The sequence below is a fragment of the Hypomesus nipponensis genome, chromosome 11, assembly GCF_054491055.1.
Source record: "Hypomesus nipponensis isolate SF chromosome 11, ASM5449105v1, whole genome shotgun sequence".
Taxonomy (NCBI): Eukaryota; Metazoa; Chordata; class Actinopteri; order Osmeriformes; family Osmeridae; genus Hypomesus; species Hypomesus nipponensis.
The window spans coordinates 11,720,080-11,742,318 of record NC_140371.1 but is presented as its reverse complement, the minus strand read 5'-3'; the positions used below and the strand labels follow the sequence as shown (position 1 = coordinate 11,742,318).

Here is a 22,239-nt window from a genome sequence, read left to right as displayed (position 1 = left end):
TCCTGAAACTGCTCACCCTAATGCTCAAAGGCTACAATTTGAATGTGTAATGAATTCTCACCACATTTGCACATTAGCAGGCCTATTGTGAATAGGAACTCTCACCATCAACTACAAGGGTCCGGGGGTAGTCATATATGAATGATCTGTGCAGTAAAAAGGTGCCTGGGACATTTGCCAAGATTGCCGTATATGTTTAAAATGAAGGCACATTCATCAATCTTAAGCTTTCAGCTATTAGCATCCTGGGAATGAACCAGGGTTTACATGACAGGTTGGCATGGGCGGATTCAAGAACGAGTGGAACATAGATCATAGATCACTCTCTCCCCATTCTTCAATCCCTTTGTGCAGGTGCACCCAGGTCCGTCCTCTGCAGTCAGAAAGAGGTAGAGCAAGAAAAGAAAGAACCGACGCGACCAGAATGTTTAACGGACAGAGAGTGAGATAGAACTTCCTGGAAGGGACCCAACTAACTCCAGACAAATGGATTGCCTGGCTTCCTTTTGACTTTCTTTCCCTATCATGTTACATGGAGGGTTCAGGCCAAGGCAGTTTTTAAAAGTGGAGGAGTTTTTTTAGACTTGCAATGCAAGTGGATAATCAGATTGGAAGACAATGGTAGCTGTAATCTAATAAGGAGGCACAGAGGCCTGTAGGAATCCCATTCAGGGACTGAGACTCTGAGGAATGCAAATTAGCCCCGCCTACCTAGACAAAAGATAGGGACATACGTTTGTGTGTGTGTGTGCGTGTCAATGTGCATGTTTGCAGTGTACAGCGTATGCGGGTGGGTCCTATCATAAGCAAGCGCTCTCGTTTCACAGGCTGATATGTTGAAACCAGCCATTACAGAGCATTTACAAGAAGCGTCCCACTTTCCTTGGGAGGGCACTTAGCCGGGTCGATGACTGAGAGAGCATCGAGGGAACGCGGCAGAGGCAAGGAAAGCACTGTGAGAATCTCACCCCCAATTAACCAGATGGCCATGACGTCATTCTCCTGGAGCGCATCCCAAAGTTGCCGGCGCAGTTTTCTGGCTTTCGTCGCCACTAGAAAATCTTCAAAATGGCCGCCGTTTATTACGTTGGGGTTTTTACCCCTCCCCCCCTCCCCATGGCTGTCTGTTGTGTGCCACTTCCATGTTTTAGCCATGGCTTGACAGAACCTCATCGGACAGGTGCAGGGAGGCGAGAGGAAGAGGTTGTCGTAAGTACTTCCTTGTACCAGTCTGCCTCTTCGCTTCATTACCACAGCAACATCCAATTGTGAGGACTTTTAAGGTCGTGGGAGGAAGGGAGGGAGGGGGGGGGGGGGATACACCTGTGTAAACATCGAGACTTCACAAATGAGAAAAAATGGGAACTAGGAAATGCCATCAAAAGACTTGGACCACTGAAAACGGACCCATAAATCATACGTCAGTAAACAGCATCGTATCCTTTGGCTTGGAGTTTGGTGATCGGTAAAACACTAAACCCAATCTAAAACGCACGACATCATGGCTAGTTGAGTCTTTCCTGTGTCACTCGACTGATAAAGAAAATCTCAAGTCTCAAAACTTGGCAGATGTTCAGTCAGCTGCTACGGAGCCAATGTCATTAACCAAAGAACTGAAAGCCCTTGGAGATTTTCAGCAACTGATCCAAACCAAACATGCCATATTTCTGTTGTGTGCATGTGTGCGTCCCGGGGGGGGCATCAGGGTTAATAATAACGCCAAAGGAAACCCAGCCCGATCTCTCTGTGACTCGTGTGTCTGGCACCTGCTGCAGCCACACACATGGATAAACCGGTGTGTGTGTGTTGACTGACAGACAAACCGACCAATGGACGGAACAAAATAAAGAAGGAACTCCATTAACCCAGTTCTGCCAGCGAGGGCCAGATTATCCTCTCTTTAGCTTCTCAGACAGTGTGTGTGTGTGTGTGTGCGCACCTTGCCATGGTGGCCCATCCTCTCTAGGCAGATGACAGCATCCTCCCACATCTCCAGCTTCTCGTAGATGAGCAGAGCTGAGCTGGTGCAGCCCAGGTCGGTCAACAGGCTGGCCAGCTGTTTCTGCAGGAGGGAAAGACAGGCGGAGGGAGACAGAGGACAGGAGATAAGTCATGGCATACTGAAGAGGCCGCACGCCCGCGCCCCCCACTCTGCAGGCCGGTAGCTCTGAGTGAGTCGTTCCTTCCAGCCCCCCCGGTCTATTAGCTCTCTAGTTGGCTGACGCCAGGGCATGGGGCCTGCTGTGATTGGATACCTGTGGCGGTCAAAGCACACCCACATGCAGGCCCAGGTTTGTGCCTCGAGGCAGCTGGAGAAACACATTGGCATCCCACGTAAACTCACACTCGTTGTCACACACTGTTAGGTTGCGGGCTCACACCCCCCAATGCACGCACACTTGCTGTTCATTCAGGACCAAAAACCAGTAAATAAAAAACCTCCTCAGTTAAAGGTAAAGCTCTCTCCTAAAGATTTGTTTTTTCATTTAATGAATTTGGTCTTTCAAAAACAAGGGAGGGAGATGTTTACACGCACTGGCTGAGGAGTGGCTGAGGTAATTAATGAACCCTGATATACCTCCAGGGAACAGGCAGCGGAGGATGAGAAGTAATAAGAGGGAGGAGGATGGTCATTCTTAAAGTGGAACCTGGCGAGACTATGGGAAAGCACAGACACACCAACGTGCACACACATACGCATACTGTACAAACACATGAAGGCACACTTGGAAGAACGGCCACATACTTGGAAATACACTCGTTCACAATGCTGGATACTAGTGTGTTTCCAAGTAAGTGACAGTGAACAGAGCGTTAAGCTAAGGTAGCCTAGTTCAATCCCCTCCCAGTCTATCTCAACCATCAGTCAAGTCTGCCATAATGTCAAATAGGAGAGCCATATGTGGATCAAAACCCTTTCTTGTCAAAGATCCAATCCTGGAATACTTGGTTTTTATCCCTAGCTCCCCACCCCCCTGGCACACCTGCAGATCCTAGAAGTGACATATCGTTCTCCACGAGAGGATGATAGACCCATAAATCTGGATTTATTCTCCTCCTTGTGAATGACCTGGGTCACATGATCAGGGAGACATGGGAGTCAGGACGTGACGCTAATGGCAAATGGGAACCGCAAAGGCTCTTGGGATACGTGAGGTAGCATCATGTGGCACCAATGGTCCTCCCTTTCCCAGAAACCGTCTTGAGATTCCCTGCCATTCCTGATTACTCATTAAAACAGTACTGGCCCAGAGACAGCATTTCATTACATGGGAAGGGGATTTATTCATTTCTGAAATCAAATCATTCCATAGCAGCAAACCATGTCGTCTTTCTGTCCCCATCACACCCAAACCCCTCCCCCCCCCACCACCGCCACACACCCAACCCATCAACTTCCTCTGCGCACAGACACAGACTTTGTTACATGCTGGGCCACTCTGGTGGCCTGCGAGTCTCTGCCTCGTCTGCACGTTCAATTCCCCAGGCGACAATAGGCTGCCTTCAATTCCAGCTTTATTGCTGCCCGCCGTTATTACACGGCGCCTGGGCAACGTCTCCTCCTCCGCTGATCTCTCCTTTCCCCCCTCTCGCTCCCTCGTCCTCTCCCGCTCGCTCGCTCTCACCCTTTCTTTGCCCTCCCCTCCCTCCTTCCGTCCCTAAAGCTCTCTTTCCTACAGCTCTGGTCAGGACTCTCTCTCGCCCACCTTTCCCTCGCTAACTTGTCCAAAGCCAGGTTTCCGACGTCTCTCTCTCTCTCCTTTGTTTGTCTGCACCTCTGCCGCCCAGTGGTCTCCCTTCTGCTGGCACACGTGCATCAATGACAAACACTCGCAAACCTCAAGACAAGACGCGAGTCAGCGGTGAATGACAAATTCACTCATGCGGAGTGCAGGGCTGAATAACTCCACTAACACAAGCAATCCCGGGACTGTAGATGTTGGGGAGAAAACAGGAGCATTCATATGGCAGTTCAAAGGACAAACTCACCCTCGCAAACGGTTTGAGGATGGAGGACCATTTGGGAGCGGTCGAATGTGTGGGGTTTACAAAGCTACTGTAAATATGACATAGCTGACAGTTCTACTCCGCCTGAGAACAGAGGCCGTACAGGATAGAGGGGAACCGAGGTTCTGGAATAACACAAACACATCCACACTCCACTGACTGTGTTTCTCCCAGCTCCAAACGCAGGCGAACGAAAGCACTAATAACTCAACACTCTTCTCCCAGGAACGTGTGCGCACACACACGCTATTATGGAACGAAATGAGTTTGATGCAGGCTGTGCCCTGAGGGGCCCTAACTTTGCGCCCGTGTGCGGAGGACAAAGACGTAGTGTGTGTGTGAAAGCCTGGAGCCACGAGGCCTTGAGGTGGCCTTAACGAGAGGCGGACCGACGTACGGTCTGAGCGCCACCGTGTCCAGATTAGACCAGCCCTCTGACGCCTAATCAGGAATAACCAGAGACCGCTGGTAATAGATGCCTCTACTAGTGGGCGGGGACGGGGGGTGGGTGGTGGTGGTGGTGGTGGTGGTGGTGGGGGCGTGAAAGGGGACCTTGAGGTGAGACGTTGAGAGAGCATTGTCTCAATGTTACAAAGGAACCGCTCGAGTCACCGGCCCGGGACTACTGGGGCTACCTTGGGTGTGAGGGATCAAAGGAAATGGGTCCTGTTCTATAATTAACTGACTTGGGTGTTTACTCTTAAGCCTCACCTAAATTATTATCTTATCACCACATGCAGCCATGCCTTGGGTTATGCCACGTATGTGAGTGCCATATGCTAACTACAGTTTATATTTCCTCAAGCTGACGATTGAGCGCGGAGATAATGAATGACGGTGATCTGAAATCTTAGCTCGAGGAACACGGGTATATTTGAGGGACGTTACCTGGACAGCCCATCTGGGTGGGGCTTGACAGCAGTAGAAGGCTTTGAGACGCTCCATCACAGGGCAGCCCTGGGTCTCAAAGTGGTCCACTATAGTCTGAAAAAGAGGGGAGAGGAAAACAAATCAAAACACACAGACAGCAAACTCAGTCAAGTATTGGTTGTGTGCTCAATAAGTAAATGTAGCTCTTGCTGGCATCTGGTTTCGTTCTTGGTTTTGTCTCCATCCTGTTAGTATTGACAGGTTACACGGAGGCCGAGGGGGTCATTAGGCACTCAATGAGCGCTGTCCAGGGGCATCCAGGAAGACTAGGAGCACGCGGAGTAAACACGACTCTGCGACTGCCACGCCAAATGAGCCACAGCTGACCCTCGTCCAATTGTTATCGTCTCGTTCTCCTGTCTCCCTCGGGCGAGACGGGTCATTCCATCACCCACACGACTAGGCTACAGCCCACATTCTCCCCCGCTACGGGGAGAAAGAGGTATTTGTGTTGCGCCGAGGATAATTGGTCCAGACTTTTTTTAAAAAAATTTTTTTTTACTTTTGTCACAACAGTAAGAGTCTTTATTTCGAAAGATATTCGAAAAAGAAACAATCCCCATGGCTCGTGAAATAGAAAGCCGGGACATATTTATGGTCCAGGCATGTGCTGGGTCATCATGTCTGGGTTGGTGGTCTAATCTCAGAGCCTGGTACAAAGCCCAGACTCCAGTGGAGAGATTTGGAGCCAGGCATGCTATGATGGTGTGTAATTAATAAGAAGAAGTTGATAAGAGTTGTAGCTGCAGAGGCTTCATTTGGCTCCATGTGTAAGGAATTGAGAGAAAATTGGGCAAGGGTTTGAGAAGATTACAACTTTTTTTTTTTTTTTTCAGATTTTTTTTTATGAGACAAAAGAAAGCATCCAGACGGGTGAGTCATGCTGATTGCATTTTCTTGGGGACCACGAGTGCAGACACGATGACAGTGACACAACCAAAATGCAGACGGACAGAAAGGACATCTTTACCTGTAAATTGACGGCAAAAAAACAAGACATATGGAGATAAACAAAACAGACTCACTGCCTGCAAACTCTGTCTGCTGAGGTTGTTTGTCATTCGTTTATATAAACTGCATCGGGCCTCATCCAATTCCACAGCAAGTTGACAAACAGGGTCGACTAAGTCATTACCTCCCTTGCACAACTCAATATGAGACCGCAGCATACAAAATAACCTTGTCTTGGAGTTTGAGTGTGGACAACCAATAAGAGTTTCATTTTAACCGCAGTACCTACAATACCTACTGAAAACATGCCGTTTTAAATTGGTTAGTTCACAGGGCGTCCTTGTTGCTGAAACTCTGCACATAATGTTCTCTGTCTAACTTGTGTTGAATGAAAGGCAATATTGTGCACAAAGTATTTCAAAAAGGTTCAAATGTTAGCATAGGTACGTGGTTTATAGGGTATTGTACAGGAAAAGGTGTCATCTGAGATGACTTGCTCTATGTCATTTGAGCACATGTATAAAGAGGAGCCAAAACCCAAGGCGACAACAGTGATCCGCTTTCATGATTACAGCCGGGAGCTCTCGGCTATGGGCCTTTGATGTTCCGGAATCTGGATACAAATGTCCTCTGTCCCCCACCCCCAAAATATAATGTGTCAATCAGGAACCTGCTTCTATCTTCCAGTATTTCACAAAACTGATGAGAATAAACAGGTTAATACCTTAAGCTGATAAGGGCGGAATAAATGTGCCTTTTGCCAAAGCCCCATCTTCAGATGCATGTCGATGCAATTTGCATTTGAATGCCCGATTCTGGGTCCAAGTCAGAAGGGAGGATGAGGGCTAGGACTATTTTTTTTCCGGGATGAACATCAACATCATCCTGAAATTGGATTTCCAGTTGGCTTGGTGCAATCGTTTTTTTCCATTAATGATGAACAAGAATTGTTCGAGGGCAGAACTCTGGATGACTGATACCTCATTTGGTCCCTGCATGGCCAGTGGACGTCTTCAAAGCATACATGGGGAGGATGGTGTGAGGAACGTTCTGGAAGACCACAGGCAGAACATGGAGACCACCACAACATGTCTGCTTGTGTGTGGTAGGCGATTGAAGAATTGTTGGAGAAATTAAGAATGTGATGTTTTATACTGAATAATACAGATGCTTAACATTCTTTGTCAGCAGATAACAAAAACTCGAGGCTTTCTATTACCCTGGGGGAAGGGTGAGCGTTTGTTAAGACTAGAAGATGTTGGAGGTTTGGTTGTTTTAAGGAGATACTGTGTGGCAAGGACTAGGTAGAGACGCAAGGTCTGGTAACCATTTACTTGACACCTATGTGAAGAAGATTTTACGACATCAGGAGATCCTGTTGTGTTTTTAATCAGGGTTGATGTCGTAAAGACGCACACACATACACACACACAAGCGATACCTCTGGGATACCTCTCACATTGACAGCTGATATGTAGGGGAGGGGATCCCACCGATATGTTTTAAAAGGTCTTACATGAAGACCTGTGACTCAGACAAACTTTGTATTGCGATCACATTTTATCTCCTTGTCGGCAAGCATTAAACCATTGTACTTTCTTTGAATCCGATGACTCTGTGCATTACTTGAAAAATGATCCTAACGAGAATGAACTCAAAACAAAGACTAGAAAACGATTCAATGTTCACTTGAATTACTGTATTATTGAAATATGGAAACGTCTATACAACCTCAAAGCAGCAGGCATGTATGTGCGCACGGGGGTTAACTTCAGAACCATGATTAGATTGAATGGGTTCGACCTACAGTACCAAAGTAGGAGAGGTATGAGTAGTTAATTCCCTAAATCTAGACAGTTAAAAAAAATACACTTTTTAAAGAACGACTTTAAGCTACATATACCAAACATAGGTACTGGTGATAGTCTGACAGTTCATGACTCAGCAACTGTAGCCCCCTCAGTGTTCGATCCAGTGACCTTTCTGCATACATATTCCTAATTATGACTTTACAGGGAAATGGCATTTAGTGACTGTATATTACAGCCCAACAATTACACCAGAGAGGTGCATTAATAATAAATATGAGAGCTCCGTGGAGCAACAGAAGAAACAACTTCTCGAAATGCCTTCCAGCACAAGGCACCTGTTTCTTTCCCAGGCCTAATTCCTCTCATAACTTATTTTTCCTTTTGAGCACAAACTGCTGACTTGAGGCACTGGGACTACATTTCAGGGTTATTATTGATTGAACTCACAAATGACATTTGAAGTAAGGCAAAATATGCCTGTGTTTTTATGTGATATTTAAGTGGGAAAACAAGGTTCCTCAATCAAAGACAATACAGCACCAGTTTGGTTCAAAGCGACAGCATTATTTTTGTTTATACTTCCATAAACAACACTACTCAGAGTAATATTATTTTAATGAAGGTTACAAAAGACTGTATAAACTAAATCAATTATACTGCTGATAGCCTCACAGGACCCGAGTATCTCACTCTCATAGAAAGGGCGATTGGCCAAATAAAATAATCTATCAAATGGCAACTAACAAGACAATGTACCCATTTATAAATATGACCTTTATGATCGCAACCTCAGTTGCTCCAACACAAAGCAGCCTTCAGCTTGGCAATGACAACACAAGGAGTTGACCAACATGAACAATCGGTCTGTGTTTCTCCATCTTAAACAGGAACTCAGAACGTAGATGACAGAGTAAGAATAACAACCAGAAGAGTAGGCCAGCCCATAAACATCCTCCTAACGAGGGAGACTACTCGAAAAACACTGAAATACTGCCGGTAACAAAGCCTCAAAACTCAAAAAGTAATTCGCTCCAAAACAAGAAGACTGGATTCATGACGCTTTACGGCTATGTCCCCCCCCCCCCCCCCCACCACCTGCAACTTCCCGCCAACCAATGCAGGGTGTCAAATCCCATCGCTGTGCAGGAGGGAGAACCGGAAACGGAGAGAAAAGTATTTCTCCTGTCCTCCGCTCTCGTCTCGTGCCCCTCCCCGGGCAGCGGTGCGTGATAGCCTGCCTGTCAATCCTGCTCTGTTCTCAGTTTTGCTGTTTGGGGACCGGGGGGGACCGGGGGGAGGGACAGTGATTGAGCGTGTCTGTCTCACGGGGGATTGGAACAGGGTGGCTTCTCAGGGTGGATGGGTGGGGTGGGTGGGTAGGTCGTCGCAGGAGCACTTGATGTCTTTCTCCCGTAGTGATGGACGGGTGGCTTCCGTCTACCCATGATCCTCTTCTCCCATCCTCTTCGTGTCTCCTGTGCGTCCCTGATCCCCCCCCCCCCCCCCCTCCACGTCTGTCACAGACTCCTCCTCTAAAGCTTTGCAACAGGACTGCAGAGCTCTGTGCACAAACATTTCAAGAGGAAAGAGGGGGGGAGGGGTAGTGGGGGGGGGGGCTGCCGGAGCAATTGAAACCAGACTTTTTTATTCTTTTTTTTTCTTCTGTGGAGAAACACTGCAGCGTCTGGGCGTGCTTTAAGACTCTGCTGTTCTGTACCCGCCGCCTGTCGCCACCGCCCGGGCCCCCAACCTGCTGCTTTATGATTGTGACCTTGTCTGTCTGGGTCCGACAGCTCGCTGAACACCTGCAGGACGAACGGCGAGGCTGCTGAGAACCATCGCACATAAACGCACCGTGATGTCATTCGAGCACAGCGCGCACAAAACCCATTCGAGCAACATCAATTCGGCCCCGGCGCACGAATCGGCACATGGGACACGTGCACGCGAATGTCTTTGCGCTGATGTAGTAATGCAAGTATGTGTGTGTGTGCAAAGTGTGGTGTGACGTGTGGGGCATGCATCCAGTACGAGACCAAGCACCCTGGGCGGCTCCCTGTGTGCGAGCCCACACATGCTTTAATTAGAGGTAGAAGGGGGGGGGGGGGGACTTGTTATCTTGTGAAAGCCACCGTCACACACCCGGCCGGGCTCCCCCGGCCCCCAACGCGCCGAGAGGAAGCCTGCGCTCCGCTTCCTCCGTTATCACAAAGACCAGAGGGGGGGCCGTCTGTTCCCAGGTTGCCAGTCCCACACTAAATCAAACCATCCTCCCCATGTCAGGAGAGGGGGGCGGGGGGGGGGGGGGCGGGGGGGGGGGGGGGGAGGGAAGGCAGGATGAGGAGAGGCTCAGGAACATTTGAAATGTGAGCGAGAGGCAAGGAGGGAGAGAGGAGGAGAGAGAGAGATAAAGAGAGAGATAGAGAGAGGGAGAGATAGAGAGGGAGAAAACAATTCAAAGTGTTGACTAGGGAGAAAGAGAGAAGGGAAAGAGAGGTGGGGAGGAGGAGGGATGGGATGGTTGGTTTCACAGACACCAGTGACAAAGATCCTGCCGGGGACAGGAACCCGGTAGAGGGGGGGGAGGGTGTCTGTTTTCCGCCGGCTTATTCACAAGTCCCCTCGGCTCTGGCAGACAACTCTCCGAGGGAATACTGATTTAAAGAGTCTGGCTGTCGTCTGGCCGGCTCCCACGGAGCGTGCTGTCGCGCAAACGAAACGGCGTGTGATTCAAACACGTGTTTCGACACTTGACCTCAGACCCGACTCCGCTGAAATGATGGATAGCGTACCGCAGTCAAGCTTGCGCTCGCGTATTAGCCCAAGCTTTTCAAGACTCTGGCGGTTCTACTCTTTGCGCATCTTGAGACATCTCATACAAAAAACCTTTTAGCACATGCGAGAAAAGACACACTTGCGTTCCACAACAGCCCTTACGGAATTGCAAAAACGGGTAACAGCATATGGACTCAATAACGGGGCACAGAATGGGAACTATATAGGGGCCAGATGGCTGAGCGGGTTAGGGAATCAGGCTATTAATCAGAAGGTTGCCGATGTGATTCCTGACCGTGCGAAATGACGTTGTGTCCTTGGGGAAGGCACTTCACCCTACTTGCCCTGGGGAGAATGTCCCTGTACTCATTGTAAGTCGCTCTGGATAAGAGCGTCTGCTAAATGACTAAATATATAGTGAGCCGATGGAGGTTAGATGATCCGCTCACCTGTGTCTGCATCATGGCCCTCTCCACCCTCCTGCCACTGCCTCGCTCCAGCTTGGTCCTGAGGCACAGGGCCGTCACCTCCACTGCCCAGAACTTGGGCTGAGCCAGGATGCACTGTAGAAAGATGAGGATATTTAGAACAAATGGATGAACGATTGCTTTGCTGCCATTGGCACACACTGAACAATGACGAGAACGAACCACCAATGGATGAGTGGCAGGAAAATCACTAAACGAGTTTGAGGATATCAACATGGTTAGTGAAAAGCATTAAATCCTGAACGTTTCTGTCCGAAGGCTCCTGTGACATCATCAGATTGTCACGTCAGGGTGGATAAAGCGAAGCCTTTTGTTAAATGTTTACACTTGATAAATCACCACAACTCAAATCAGAGGTGGGGACAGTCGGTTTCATGAGACCGTGTGTGTGTGTATTGGCGTAGCACTCGGTTCGGTGTGTGCGTGGACGAAGGAGAGGCGGATCCCACTTCCTGTCTGCGACAGGAAGCACATTACTCATTCCAGAGTGGCGGACCCCTCCCGGTGTGAATGGCTGTACGTCTTGTCCCCCAGCACTGAGGTCATGTCTGCTGAAGGACAGACAGGCGGGGGGGGGGGGGGGGGGGGGGGGGGGACATGGGAGGGGAGGGGGCCTTCGAGGCGTTCCCACACCACTGGACCTTTCGCACAGTCGGTAGCTCGACAGAGCTTTCCAATAAGCTGCAGAAACAGCAAGAGGATCGCCGTACGTTTCAGCTTCTTTCTTACTTGCCTATCTAGTCCAAGACGATGCGTCCCAGACATTACAGTGACCTTCAATACCTCCGAGGCCAATGACAACCAAAAGTACATCCAGAAGGTATTACAAAAAATTTGACTTAATGTTGGCGTGGTAGGCAAGTTGATGGTGAAGATAAACTGGATATATGAATCAATACATGTAAGGCCTTTCCAACATCTGTCCACATTTACAAGTCTACCTAAGATTTTTGTAGATTCTTGAAGAGACTTCCTTGTAAACATCAACAGACAACTGATTAAGGTGCTACTGAGAGCTGACAAGGAGTAAAGTCACGCTATGTTGCCTGTGTGGTCTACTGTTACCATGGCTGGTAACGATTCCTCATCTGGGGAGCACATTGACAACAAGGAATCAATTCAGCAAGGACATGTCCTGAAAATATCCCAGGACCGCCAGTCATTGACAGCTGCTTCCTGGTGTGATGGGAGTCTAAAATGGAGTTCGCCTTTCCATCGCCCAAATATTACCTTTCACTTTCAGTCAAGGAGCCTAAAGAGGAGAGTAAGTCAACAACTGGGAGACAAAGAGGGAGGGAGGGAGCGAGGAGAGAATACATCTGTCCACAGAAGTAATGCCCCTATGGATTCTTTTAAAGACAAAGTACCACAGCACAAAATGAACGTCGGTGATTTATGACTTGGGTCTTAGAATGTTGAGTCTTACAAATGTTGAGAGACATATCGCATTCTTACTAATTAGTTAGTATGAGTAATACGCAATGTCGGGACACTTTTTGAACAGACACACTGACGCGAGCTTTTGTGTTACAGCACACATCTAGCCTCAAAGACAAATGATGCTTGGTCTTCCTTTTTGAGCTCCCTTTTTCTAGGTTGAGCAAACACGTGTTCTCCCTTGGCGATCCTCAGACAGACTGGCCTCTGGGCCTTGTCTCGACATCAGGCCTGATCTCTAACAGCCAAATTAGTAGCAAACTAATGCCTGCATCTGGGCTCACCCGGCCCAACAGCTCTCCCTTCGACGAGACGGCTTCACATGCAACTCAATCCCAAAGTGTGGGAACAGTGCTGGAGAGCACATGGCAGGTGTGAAAGGAAGGATGTTGGAGCTGTGAAGGAGTCAACATCAGGATGACGTCATGGAGTCAGCCAGACTCTTCAAGCATGACTGGAGCTCCATGGCTCTCCCTACTCCATTTTTTTTCTTGCCCGCAATCGTTTGTGCCAAGCTGCAAGATGGTTATCGCAAAGCAACTTCCTCCCATTGGACTGAAGGAGACAACTATACTAGAAGGATCCATAGTCCATCTTCTTGTCAAACCTCCCCCCCCCCCCTCCATAGAGGATGGAGAAGACTGCAAAGCAGAGTTGACCAAAACTTGCTGCTGATTCTACCCCTCCCCCCAAGCCATGGAGATCTTATGACAGACAGTCTTTATTGAATTAGATGATGTAATGCACCAGCCTCCACATCTGTGTGGATAGAAGAGGAGAGCCTGTCTGGATGCTCTACATAACTAACTCAAATCAACGGTCGCTGAGGAAATACTATTTCCAGACCACACTGTACTCCCACAAATTTGCCGACATTGATAAAACACTTTACATCCACATGGTGTTCTTGGTTTCTAGAGACAGCGTTATAAAACAAAGACCATCTGAAAAGTCTCAAAAGTGGCTTCATTAGACTACGGGGCAGCAATTATATAGACACTTTCATCATCTTTTGCTTGGTTACCTTGGGAATCTTAGTGAAGTTTAGAAACTGCATGACAAAAAACATTTTAAAGGCCGAGTTTTCAAAGCTACTGTTTATGAGAACAGTATACGAGCTCTTAAATAAGATATTTCAGATTCTTCACAATCCCTAAGGCCTTTCGGAAAAAGGTACTCTTAAAGAAATGCAGGCTGTTTTAAGATAACACTAATGTCAATACCTGAGTCCTCAGATCCTTCATAGCAACCATCACTATGGGGGAACTTGCATCGACACTACTGTAAAAGATTGATATCTTAGCACCAGCCCCAGCCTTGTGGAATGTGGTTCGTTATTGAAAAGACCCCTTTTCTCTCAAACCTTCCCAATCGTTGTGCAATCTTATCTTAGTCATCTCTGAGCTCTAAGCCTGTCAGTTAACAGTGCAGTAATTTGATGGTGATACTGAGAGGAAAGAGGGGGTCAGCCAAAAGTTCACCAACACTGGCTTGCTAGTGATTAAACTTCAAGGTCTCTTTCACAGTCACAGTGATTTACTGAATTTAGTCAGTCATGACACATGCAATGTAAACAAAGTAAGTAAGCTGGATGATAAATTCATTTTATGAATTTATTCAAATTCATAGTATCTGCAGAAATAAACACACCAATCCCATTCTGCTAAATTACTTCAAATGAGGTACAAGAGCCAAAGTAACTAATGATAATTACAGTGTGTAGTCATTCCCTGAGTCGTAACTGTAGTCACAACATGAATAATTGGAGAATGAAATGCAAATACAGACCATTTGATTCAAATCAATCTTTTAAACGTATAATTAGCATTTAACTCATGTGGTGTTCACGTTTGAGTTATTCATGGAACCATAACATCGTCCATACCCAGTGGCCTGCATGCTACCTTCATTAAAGCCTTCACACAGCTGGCTGCATGGAGGGTTAACCTGTCACATGACCTTCAGGCAACAATAAGGCTGACGGAGGCTATTTTCAACAAGCTTGTCATTTAAGAACCATCTTTAACATTTTCATCCTTCCAATTGAAAATGTAACAACGTAGATCTCCAGAACAAAATACAACATTTGAATGGACAATAATTTGGCTAAATCAACAATGCACCAAACTCCAAGCTGAGCAAACGTTTCCAATTTCAATCTTCAAACGATCAACTTTGTAAATCTGACCATATCCTATTGGTGGCTAATGAATCGTTTGCTCCCCAAATATTCTTTTGTTGGCTCAGATCTTGCTTATGAGATAATGATCATACCGTTGCAGTTAAATCCTTTGATACCTAAATGCCTTGAATAAATCGAGACATTAGTATGGGAACGTTTTCAGTCCTGTCCTCTGCACCATGTCCAACTGTACTGAACAAAACTTCCCACCTCTCACAGCCATTGTCATTTTATCAGCATATCTTGAAACAGGTTCCTGTGCATTGTCAAGGCATCAATGAGAGAAGACTATTAGCCAATACAAAACCATATAGTCTATCGTAAATAACCTACGAAGTCATCTTAGGCCGGCTTGATACAAGTGGACTTGCAGTGGTGGAGATGCCAGAGGCCCAAGAGACTCTGCCCAGTGTTGACTAGTCACGGCCTTGGCATATTTCTAAGGGACTACTTCTTAGGGACCATGACAGCAATGTATCTCGACACATCCAGGGACTCTAATGCGGAGAGACAAGTAAGCTTACACAACCGTGGTCCCTCTTACAAACGAGCCCTGGTTAGTCCAAAGGGGAAACTTGGTTTTGTTTGCCTCACCAATGAGGGGGAGGTAAAGGCATGGTGACATGCAAGAGAGACACTTTAACCTCTGGGAGGGATCACGGTGTGCGCTGAGCCGTCCAATCGTATTCGGATTTGACAAAACAAGAAGGGAAGCAGTGTGAAAGACACACTGACCACCGGTCTAGGGTTTGTTTCTTTGTTTTTCTAAATACTACATAGATTTACATTTAGTCATTTTTACATTTAGTCATTTCAATAGATAGATTCAATTTTCATATATTTTATCATCTTTATATAGGCTTACTGTAGCTTAGAAGCCGCTTAGAAAAACTAAATGTGCAAATATTTGCAGACAGACAACTTAATTTCCTAATAAACTTGACCACTTAAAAACTAAATTTACATACATTTAAAAAAATCTATCCTTGAAAGAGGAAGCTGTGGTTAAGACATCAGGCTGAGACAGACTGGAGATTTACAGCAAGACAGTCACATAAACTCTAGGGCAATAAATTAACCTCTATGGCTAGACCCTTTTTTTGTCCCAAAAGAAAGAAAAAAGACAAAATAGAATAAAAAGAATTAAACTTGGGCATTTGAAATAGTATTTATAGATTTTTCCCCTCATGTGAGTAAAGCCTTAAGCAGTCAGTTAAAATTGGAGATGGTCCTTTGTTTCATTCCTGGATAGTGAGGCAGTGTGAGACATCATTGGTCTGTGACCAGGGGACCGACGGTCGGACATGTGTGTATCTACTCAATATATCTAGTCACAGTCCGTTTCAGAAACGGAAATGTAAATAAGGGCTAACTGGTGTACAAGGTTAACATGAAATGGTGCAAAATGATTCACTGTAACAACAAAAAAAACACTAACAAAACCACTTTAGACAAACTGGTCAATTTCACAATATTATAGTGAACCATCAAAACATTTTGTTTGATGTCAGACATGAAAATACATCAACCAAACCTTGTTATAGCCCATAAATTGCATCTCTTCTCACATTAAAGACAAAGAGCATTCCTGGTATAGTATTTTCTCAAATGAATGAAGGCTTCCACGTTATCCATCAACCTATCCTATCTGGGTCCTGACCATAACTGTGTTTTATGATTCAACATGGCATCAAATGGATTCACTCTTAATTTCCCATGTTGGTTTGAAGAGTTTATGGTTTATCTGGAATCAGAAGCAGATGAGTAATGGCCCCAAGGTTGTTTGGGAAGAGATGACGGGAGGACCCCCAGAGGCCCCATTTCTGGTTTCCACCTCATGCAGGTGTGGGGATGGGCCTCGCCCAGCCTACCATGACCTTGTCACCCCTCAGTAGACTCCGCCCTGCTCCCGCTTCCCCTTCCATTAAAAAGATGGGCAGTGAGGATATCCAGGTTAGTTTGCAGGGGACCCCATTATACCTCCATGTTTTTTGTTAAATAAAAACCCAAACATGTATTTTATGGAATTGATTCTCTGTAAAAAATCCAATGGATCTACTACTCGGCAGATATGGCACGATACTCATCCATTTTGAGTAACTATCCCCAACTGAGAACTAAACCTGACAACACAAGGTAACATTCTCAGACACTTCCGAGAGGGCTGTGCCAAACGACTGGTGCTTGAGTGCAGCTTCGACAGACGGCCGTCAAGGTTGGCTGACAAAAATAGGGTGGTGTTGAGGATGGCCAGAGGTGTGACAACCATCTAACCAGCCTGCAGATTCCTGGATCCACATGTAGGCTGGGAAGATGCCTGCTCACACAGCCAGCCGCCATTGATTGGAAGAGTCCAGCAATGCTCAACAACAATGTGACGCATGCCATCGTGTCACACTTTAGCTGAGCTGTAGGGAAAAGGACATCAACTTTGCAAGATTCAGAGAGAAAAAGTGAAAAGGGGGGGGGGGGGGGGGGGAGAGAAGAATTGCTGGGTGCTTCTGTACCTGAGTAATAGAAAATGACTTTTTCCTTCCTGAACTAATCAAACTAAGGGGACATTTTGACATATCTTCTCCATTCATCCACAGTGGGGGACTAATTCATTACTCACAGACAGGAAGGGACGGGAGGGGAAGGAAAGGACCTCATTCAGGTGTGTCTTCCTAAGGTTCGCCTCCTGTCCCTCAGCAAATTCAGACCCGTTGACCTCCTACACCTACACACAGGTAAGCACACAAAGCCCCAGAAACATTCGTGGACACAGCCACTCTGTTCTCACACATACTAGGCTAGGAGGATGTTAAATCTACACACCCAGTAGTCCCTGGACACCCATAAGCGACTCCATTCATCTTTGTCTACAAGTGTTGTATGGCCGTTTTAAACCCAGTACCATCTGCCCATCCAATTACTCCCATGTCAGATCCAGATTAGAAATGTCGTAGGGAAACCAGGAACGCAACTCCAATAAGCGACATATGTTTTCTGGAAAAGAAGTACCTCCACCTCACCACTCTGAGGGCTAACGCATTTAAACACGGCAAAATGGCAAAAAGAGTTCAAATAGAAACGCCAAGGGCATATTGAAATGCCACCTTTGGCTGTCATTAAAATAATGAAAAAAGATTCAGAACATGCTATTCAGAATCCAATAACAATTAAAAGTTAATTATGTCTGTAGCCTTGCCATTTCAAGAAAAGAACAAATCTATTGCCATGCCCTCTTTCAGAGGTTTGGGAATGAGGTATTGGGCTCTTACCGCAAGTAATTACGTCTACATTGACAGAGGTCTTCACTCTGTGTCAGGGGAAGACACATTTTGTGCAAAAAAAAAAAAAAAAAAAAAAACCTGTGCTGATGGCAACAGCCAGAAATGAAGCTACAGTATGACTCACTTTCTCACCTGCAATTAGTGACACCACCTCTCGCTCCTTTTTTCTCTCCTCTCGTGCTTTTATACCCTCAAATCGACTTGTCGGACCGAAGGGTGGAATCAGCAGAGCGAGAGACAGCCAAAACATTTCCTTTTTCGACAGAATAAATAACTTCCAGTGAAGAGCTGTGCTACAACTTGTGACACTGGGTTATTTGACAGAAAATTACAGCTGCGTGGAGGATAGTTCAGGGGTGATCAGTGGTTGATGGATTTCCAATTCTACCATGGTGATGCTACAATGATAACATTTGAAAGGAAATCTTGCTAACTCTGTTCCACACTACAATTGAGGCTGGCCTGAAAGGACTATGTCAACCCCACTTTAAATCATTTCTAGACCCATCTCTAACAACCAGCCACTGTTTTAGACCTACGACTGTAGACACAGTAACAGAGCCCATAAACCATGAGCTGGGTACAGAAACACAATCAAAGATGCTCATATTCTTCTCATTACCCTTAGAGACACTGTCTATTTTTACATTAATCTGTCTTGTATTTGCAGTAAGCATCACCACATCGAGCCCGCTGGGAAAGCACTGCCCTTGGCCTGTCTTTGTTAGTGAGCTCACTTGTGAGGGAAATTCAGAGCAGGGAAAAAGGCCCAATTCAACGAAGCAGGTCCATACCACATGATGTGGCTCACCAGCATCGTTCCAACTATGTGGGGAAACTGTAACATGGGGTTCACAAAAGCCAGTCCCAAAACTCAACAATGGTAAGAAATAAATCGCTGACCCAAGCATGGCTCAGGGTTTGAGGATACACCCACGGGTGGACCTGTGGCCACTAGAACCTGATGAGAAGTGCTGACTGGTAAGAAACTAAACCTGAAAGCTGTCCAGGTGAGCAGTGCCAACATTGGGATTAGTGCAAGATGCCAGGGCTGCAGACCAAAGCTGCCACGTCATTTACATCTGAGGACCAACAAAAGGAACCTCAACCAAGTGCTTGTGTAGACTCGAATATTAGGGCAATTAAAACTTTGTTTGGAGCTCAGTGCACAGCAGTCTTCCAAAGGTGTGATTACAATTATTAACAATTCTAAGGCATCTACAGTTGCTTTAAATAGCAATGAACGGGAGAAATGACATCGCCAAGTACTGTACACTGCACTTGTGTATGTATATATATATATATATATATATATATATATATATATATATATATATATATATATATATATATATATATATATATATATATATATATATATATATATATATATATATATATATATATATATATATATATATATATATATATATATATATATATATATATATATATATATATGTGAGCTGGGTATATATATATTTAAAAAAAAAAAATGCTGACAAAATGAAAAGCTGCATAGACACCTGCAATTGGAAATTCTTGCTTGGTGCGTCGTAATAAATTCCCTCTCCACCCGTTCCAACCATAGCTTAAAAATACATCCTCATCATATGGCACGAGGAATTATGAGCAGTTCCATTTACCAATAGACATTTTAACTTTGACCCCCACAACACAACCATTTTTAAAACGGTATTTACAGCACTTAACGACTGGGGCTGTGAAAGAGGTCTCCTGGGGTTAATTCCAGCAGAAGTGCTAGCTCAGCTGCACTATCGTTTACCGTTTCCTTCAGCGTTCCCCTAAAAGTTAATCTGAGAGAGCAGAAAAAAAAGGAAGAAGCTGTGTCCCTGGTGAAGTATGAATCTCACCTCCCGTTCTGCACCAATGGACAGGTTATTCTTGGACTCCATCTTGCCTATAAAATAGGATGTACATTCCATGCATTTAAATATGAGACGGAATAAAACGGCAGTAATGTCAGTCAATGATGTACAAAGAGACATTGATTTCTACCAGCTTGGCCTTCAGAGTGCTGGTGATGGGCTGGTCTGTAGTCATCTTCCACTCAATACACTTTCTTGGATTTACCATTCTATGAGATTTCATTATCTTATGAGTTACTGAGGTCCAACCACAGACCACCATTGCAAATCATCAGCTCTGGGGCATTTTGTGTAGAGTATTGCAATAATTTAATAAATACGAAGGTCCGAAGTACCTATGTTGTCCTTCTATGGTCTTAGAATGTTTTCAGGTAGATTCATTGTACAAAAGGTTAAATCAGGAACATGGGGGAACACATTCAGTAGTTAAGTCAAATTTACAAAGGACAAAGACTGCTTTACCCTGTGAGGGAAGGCAATACATCAAGACAATTTGGGAAATTATAGAAAACAAAGTGTAAATGAATAACGAGCCTGAGAACTTTTCCATTATTGCTAGGCCATTGAAAACATGTTCCTGATAGTAGCAAGAAAGGGCCAAACCTGGCACCTGTCTCACCTCTCTCTACCCTGACCCCGACAAACTGAAAGATTCATAATGCCAGCCCTGTCGCAAGAAGCTAATGTTCAAATTCACAAATCCTGTCAGAGTGGTGGTGATTATTTTTCCAGGGAGACCAAGATTTAATGGCAAAACGCAGTTTTGGCCCAAGGCTTTGCCAGACCTTAGGTTGGCCTCCAGAGAATTATTGTTTTATTCTTTTCTTGTTGCTTTTAATTTCCTGTCGGTCACGTTCCTTCCTCCAAGGAACCTCTTTGCCCTCGATGGACCTTACCCTTGCAGTGCTCTTCAAAACGCTCTCGTTTCCCCGGCCAAGTGGGCTATCTGATTTCCGAACATGACGTCTCTAAAGTGGAGAGAATGTCTCCGAACAAGCTTATGGGTGTTGAAAAAATGAGCTTGCCTCCACTTTGAAACCTTTGCCAGAACTGCTAAACATCCAAAAGTTACAGCAATGGAAAACCACAGCTGTGAGAAACCGCACCCAGCCCTGTTCTCTCTTGTGGTGCTTGGGATCATTTCAGGATTAGGATCGTTTTCCCATCACAATAGGCCGTCCACCTGAGCCCGGGCCTGCAAAGCCCAGTGGTTTGGGGAGGGGTTCTGAGAGATGGGAGGGCTACGAGTTCAGACGGTGGGTGGGATATTGCATCCTCTTAGGTCTGGAGAAGGTATCTATTGGCAGCCGCTCCAGGAATAATAGCGTTCTCTTTCAAGACCTTACAGCTGAAAGATGGTAGTGACCCCTGTATGTTTTAGACATTGTTTTTTGTGTGTGTGTGTGTGTGTGTGTGAGGGATCAGTGCCAAACCAGAGTTACAGGCTTACTTCTCCTTTGGACATAAAGATATCACACTTCAATCAGGGCCTAAGGGTTTCTGATTGGGCTTCTCTCCAAGAAAAAAAGGCTGCAAGCTCTTGTAATGATTACAAGTGCATTTTGTAGTTGTGGATAAAAGCCTGCAATTATTCAGTAATAAATTGAGGAGGGGGAGGGGGGGGGGGGGGGGTTAGGGGGAACCAAAGACAAGCCCGAACAATTGCCAAGAAAATTACCTCTTAATATGGTTGTAAAAAAAGTATACTTAAATCATTTTACATATGAAACATGCTTGGTTTATGATTGCCGTCTATGCCTCACGGATCCCATTTCAAGCAGCACAATTTAAACTTCTCGGTGAACTCCAACATGAGAACGCATATACAACTAGAAAATAACCATGCATTAACTTTGGGCGGCTAGCAAGACGCATGACTCCGTTGATTAGGAGTCAGTGCACGATAGCGTACCGCCCATTGGAGGGGAATACAAGTGCACATCCTTGGGTCCTGAGCAATACACCTAGTTGTTTTCCCAAGGGCCCAGTTATTGAGATCATCATGCCACAGACAGACACACACATTCCAGCCTTTACAGCTAGAAAATGCGAAGTAAACGAGTTAGGGATGCATTTCAGCTCATTCCCCAACTCTGAAACATTTTTACAAAATGTACCACAAAATCTTACTATTATCTGAAAGAGAATATAATCACTTTCACATACATCAGAGGTAGGAATGCATAAATCATTTCCACATACATCTGAGGTAGGAATTCATTACCATATAAAGTGTTGTGAATTATGAATGGTGCCACAAAGCCCTTAGTCTGGGAAAACAAAGGGATGTAATGGAAAATACTTACACTAAGTGAAATAATATAACTCAACTGTGACAGCGCATTATGATGCAGGTAATATCCACACTGCAGAACTAGATGAAGAGATGCATAGGAGAAAAGTAGGCAACATTGCAAGAGAATAGTGGTAATGGATGTATAGTGTGGATCTACAATAATCCAGAAAAAAGATTCGTCCTTCGGCAGTCATACT

General features: G+C 45.5%; 1 protein-coding gene across 1 annotated transcript in view; it reads right to left on the bottom strand.

Moving 5' to 3' along the window:
* The window catches only part of ttc27 (tetratricopeptide repeat domain 27), a 66,011-nt gene that overhangs the window by 16,598 nt on the left and 27,174 nt on the right, over positions 1-22,239 (bottom strand). Inside the window, exons 10-12 of the mRNA XM_084667072.1 lie at positions 10,925-11,038; positions 4,897-4,992; positions 1,940-2,062 (exon numbers count right to left, since the gene is read on the bottom strand). Of these exons, the coding sequence (XP_084523198.1) occupies positions 1,940-2,062; positions 4,897-4,992; positions 10,925-11,038 (333 nt within the window). The remainder of the gene's footprint in view (positions 1-1,939; positions 2,063-4,896; positions 4,993-10,924; positions 11,039-22,239) is intronic.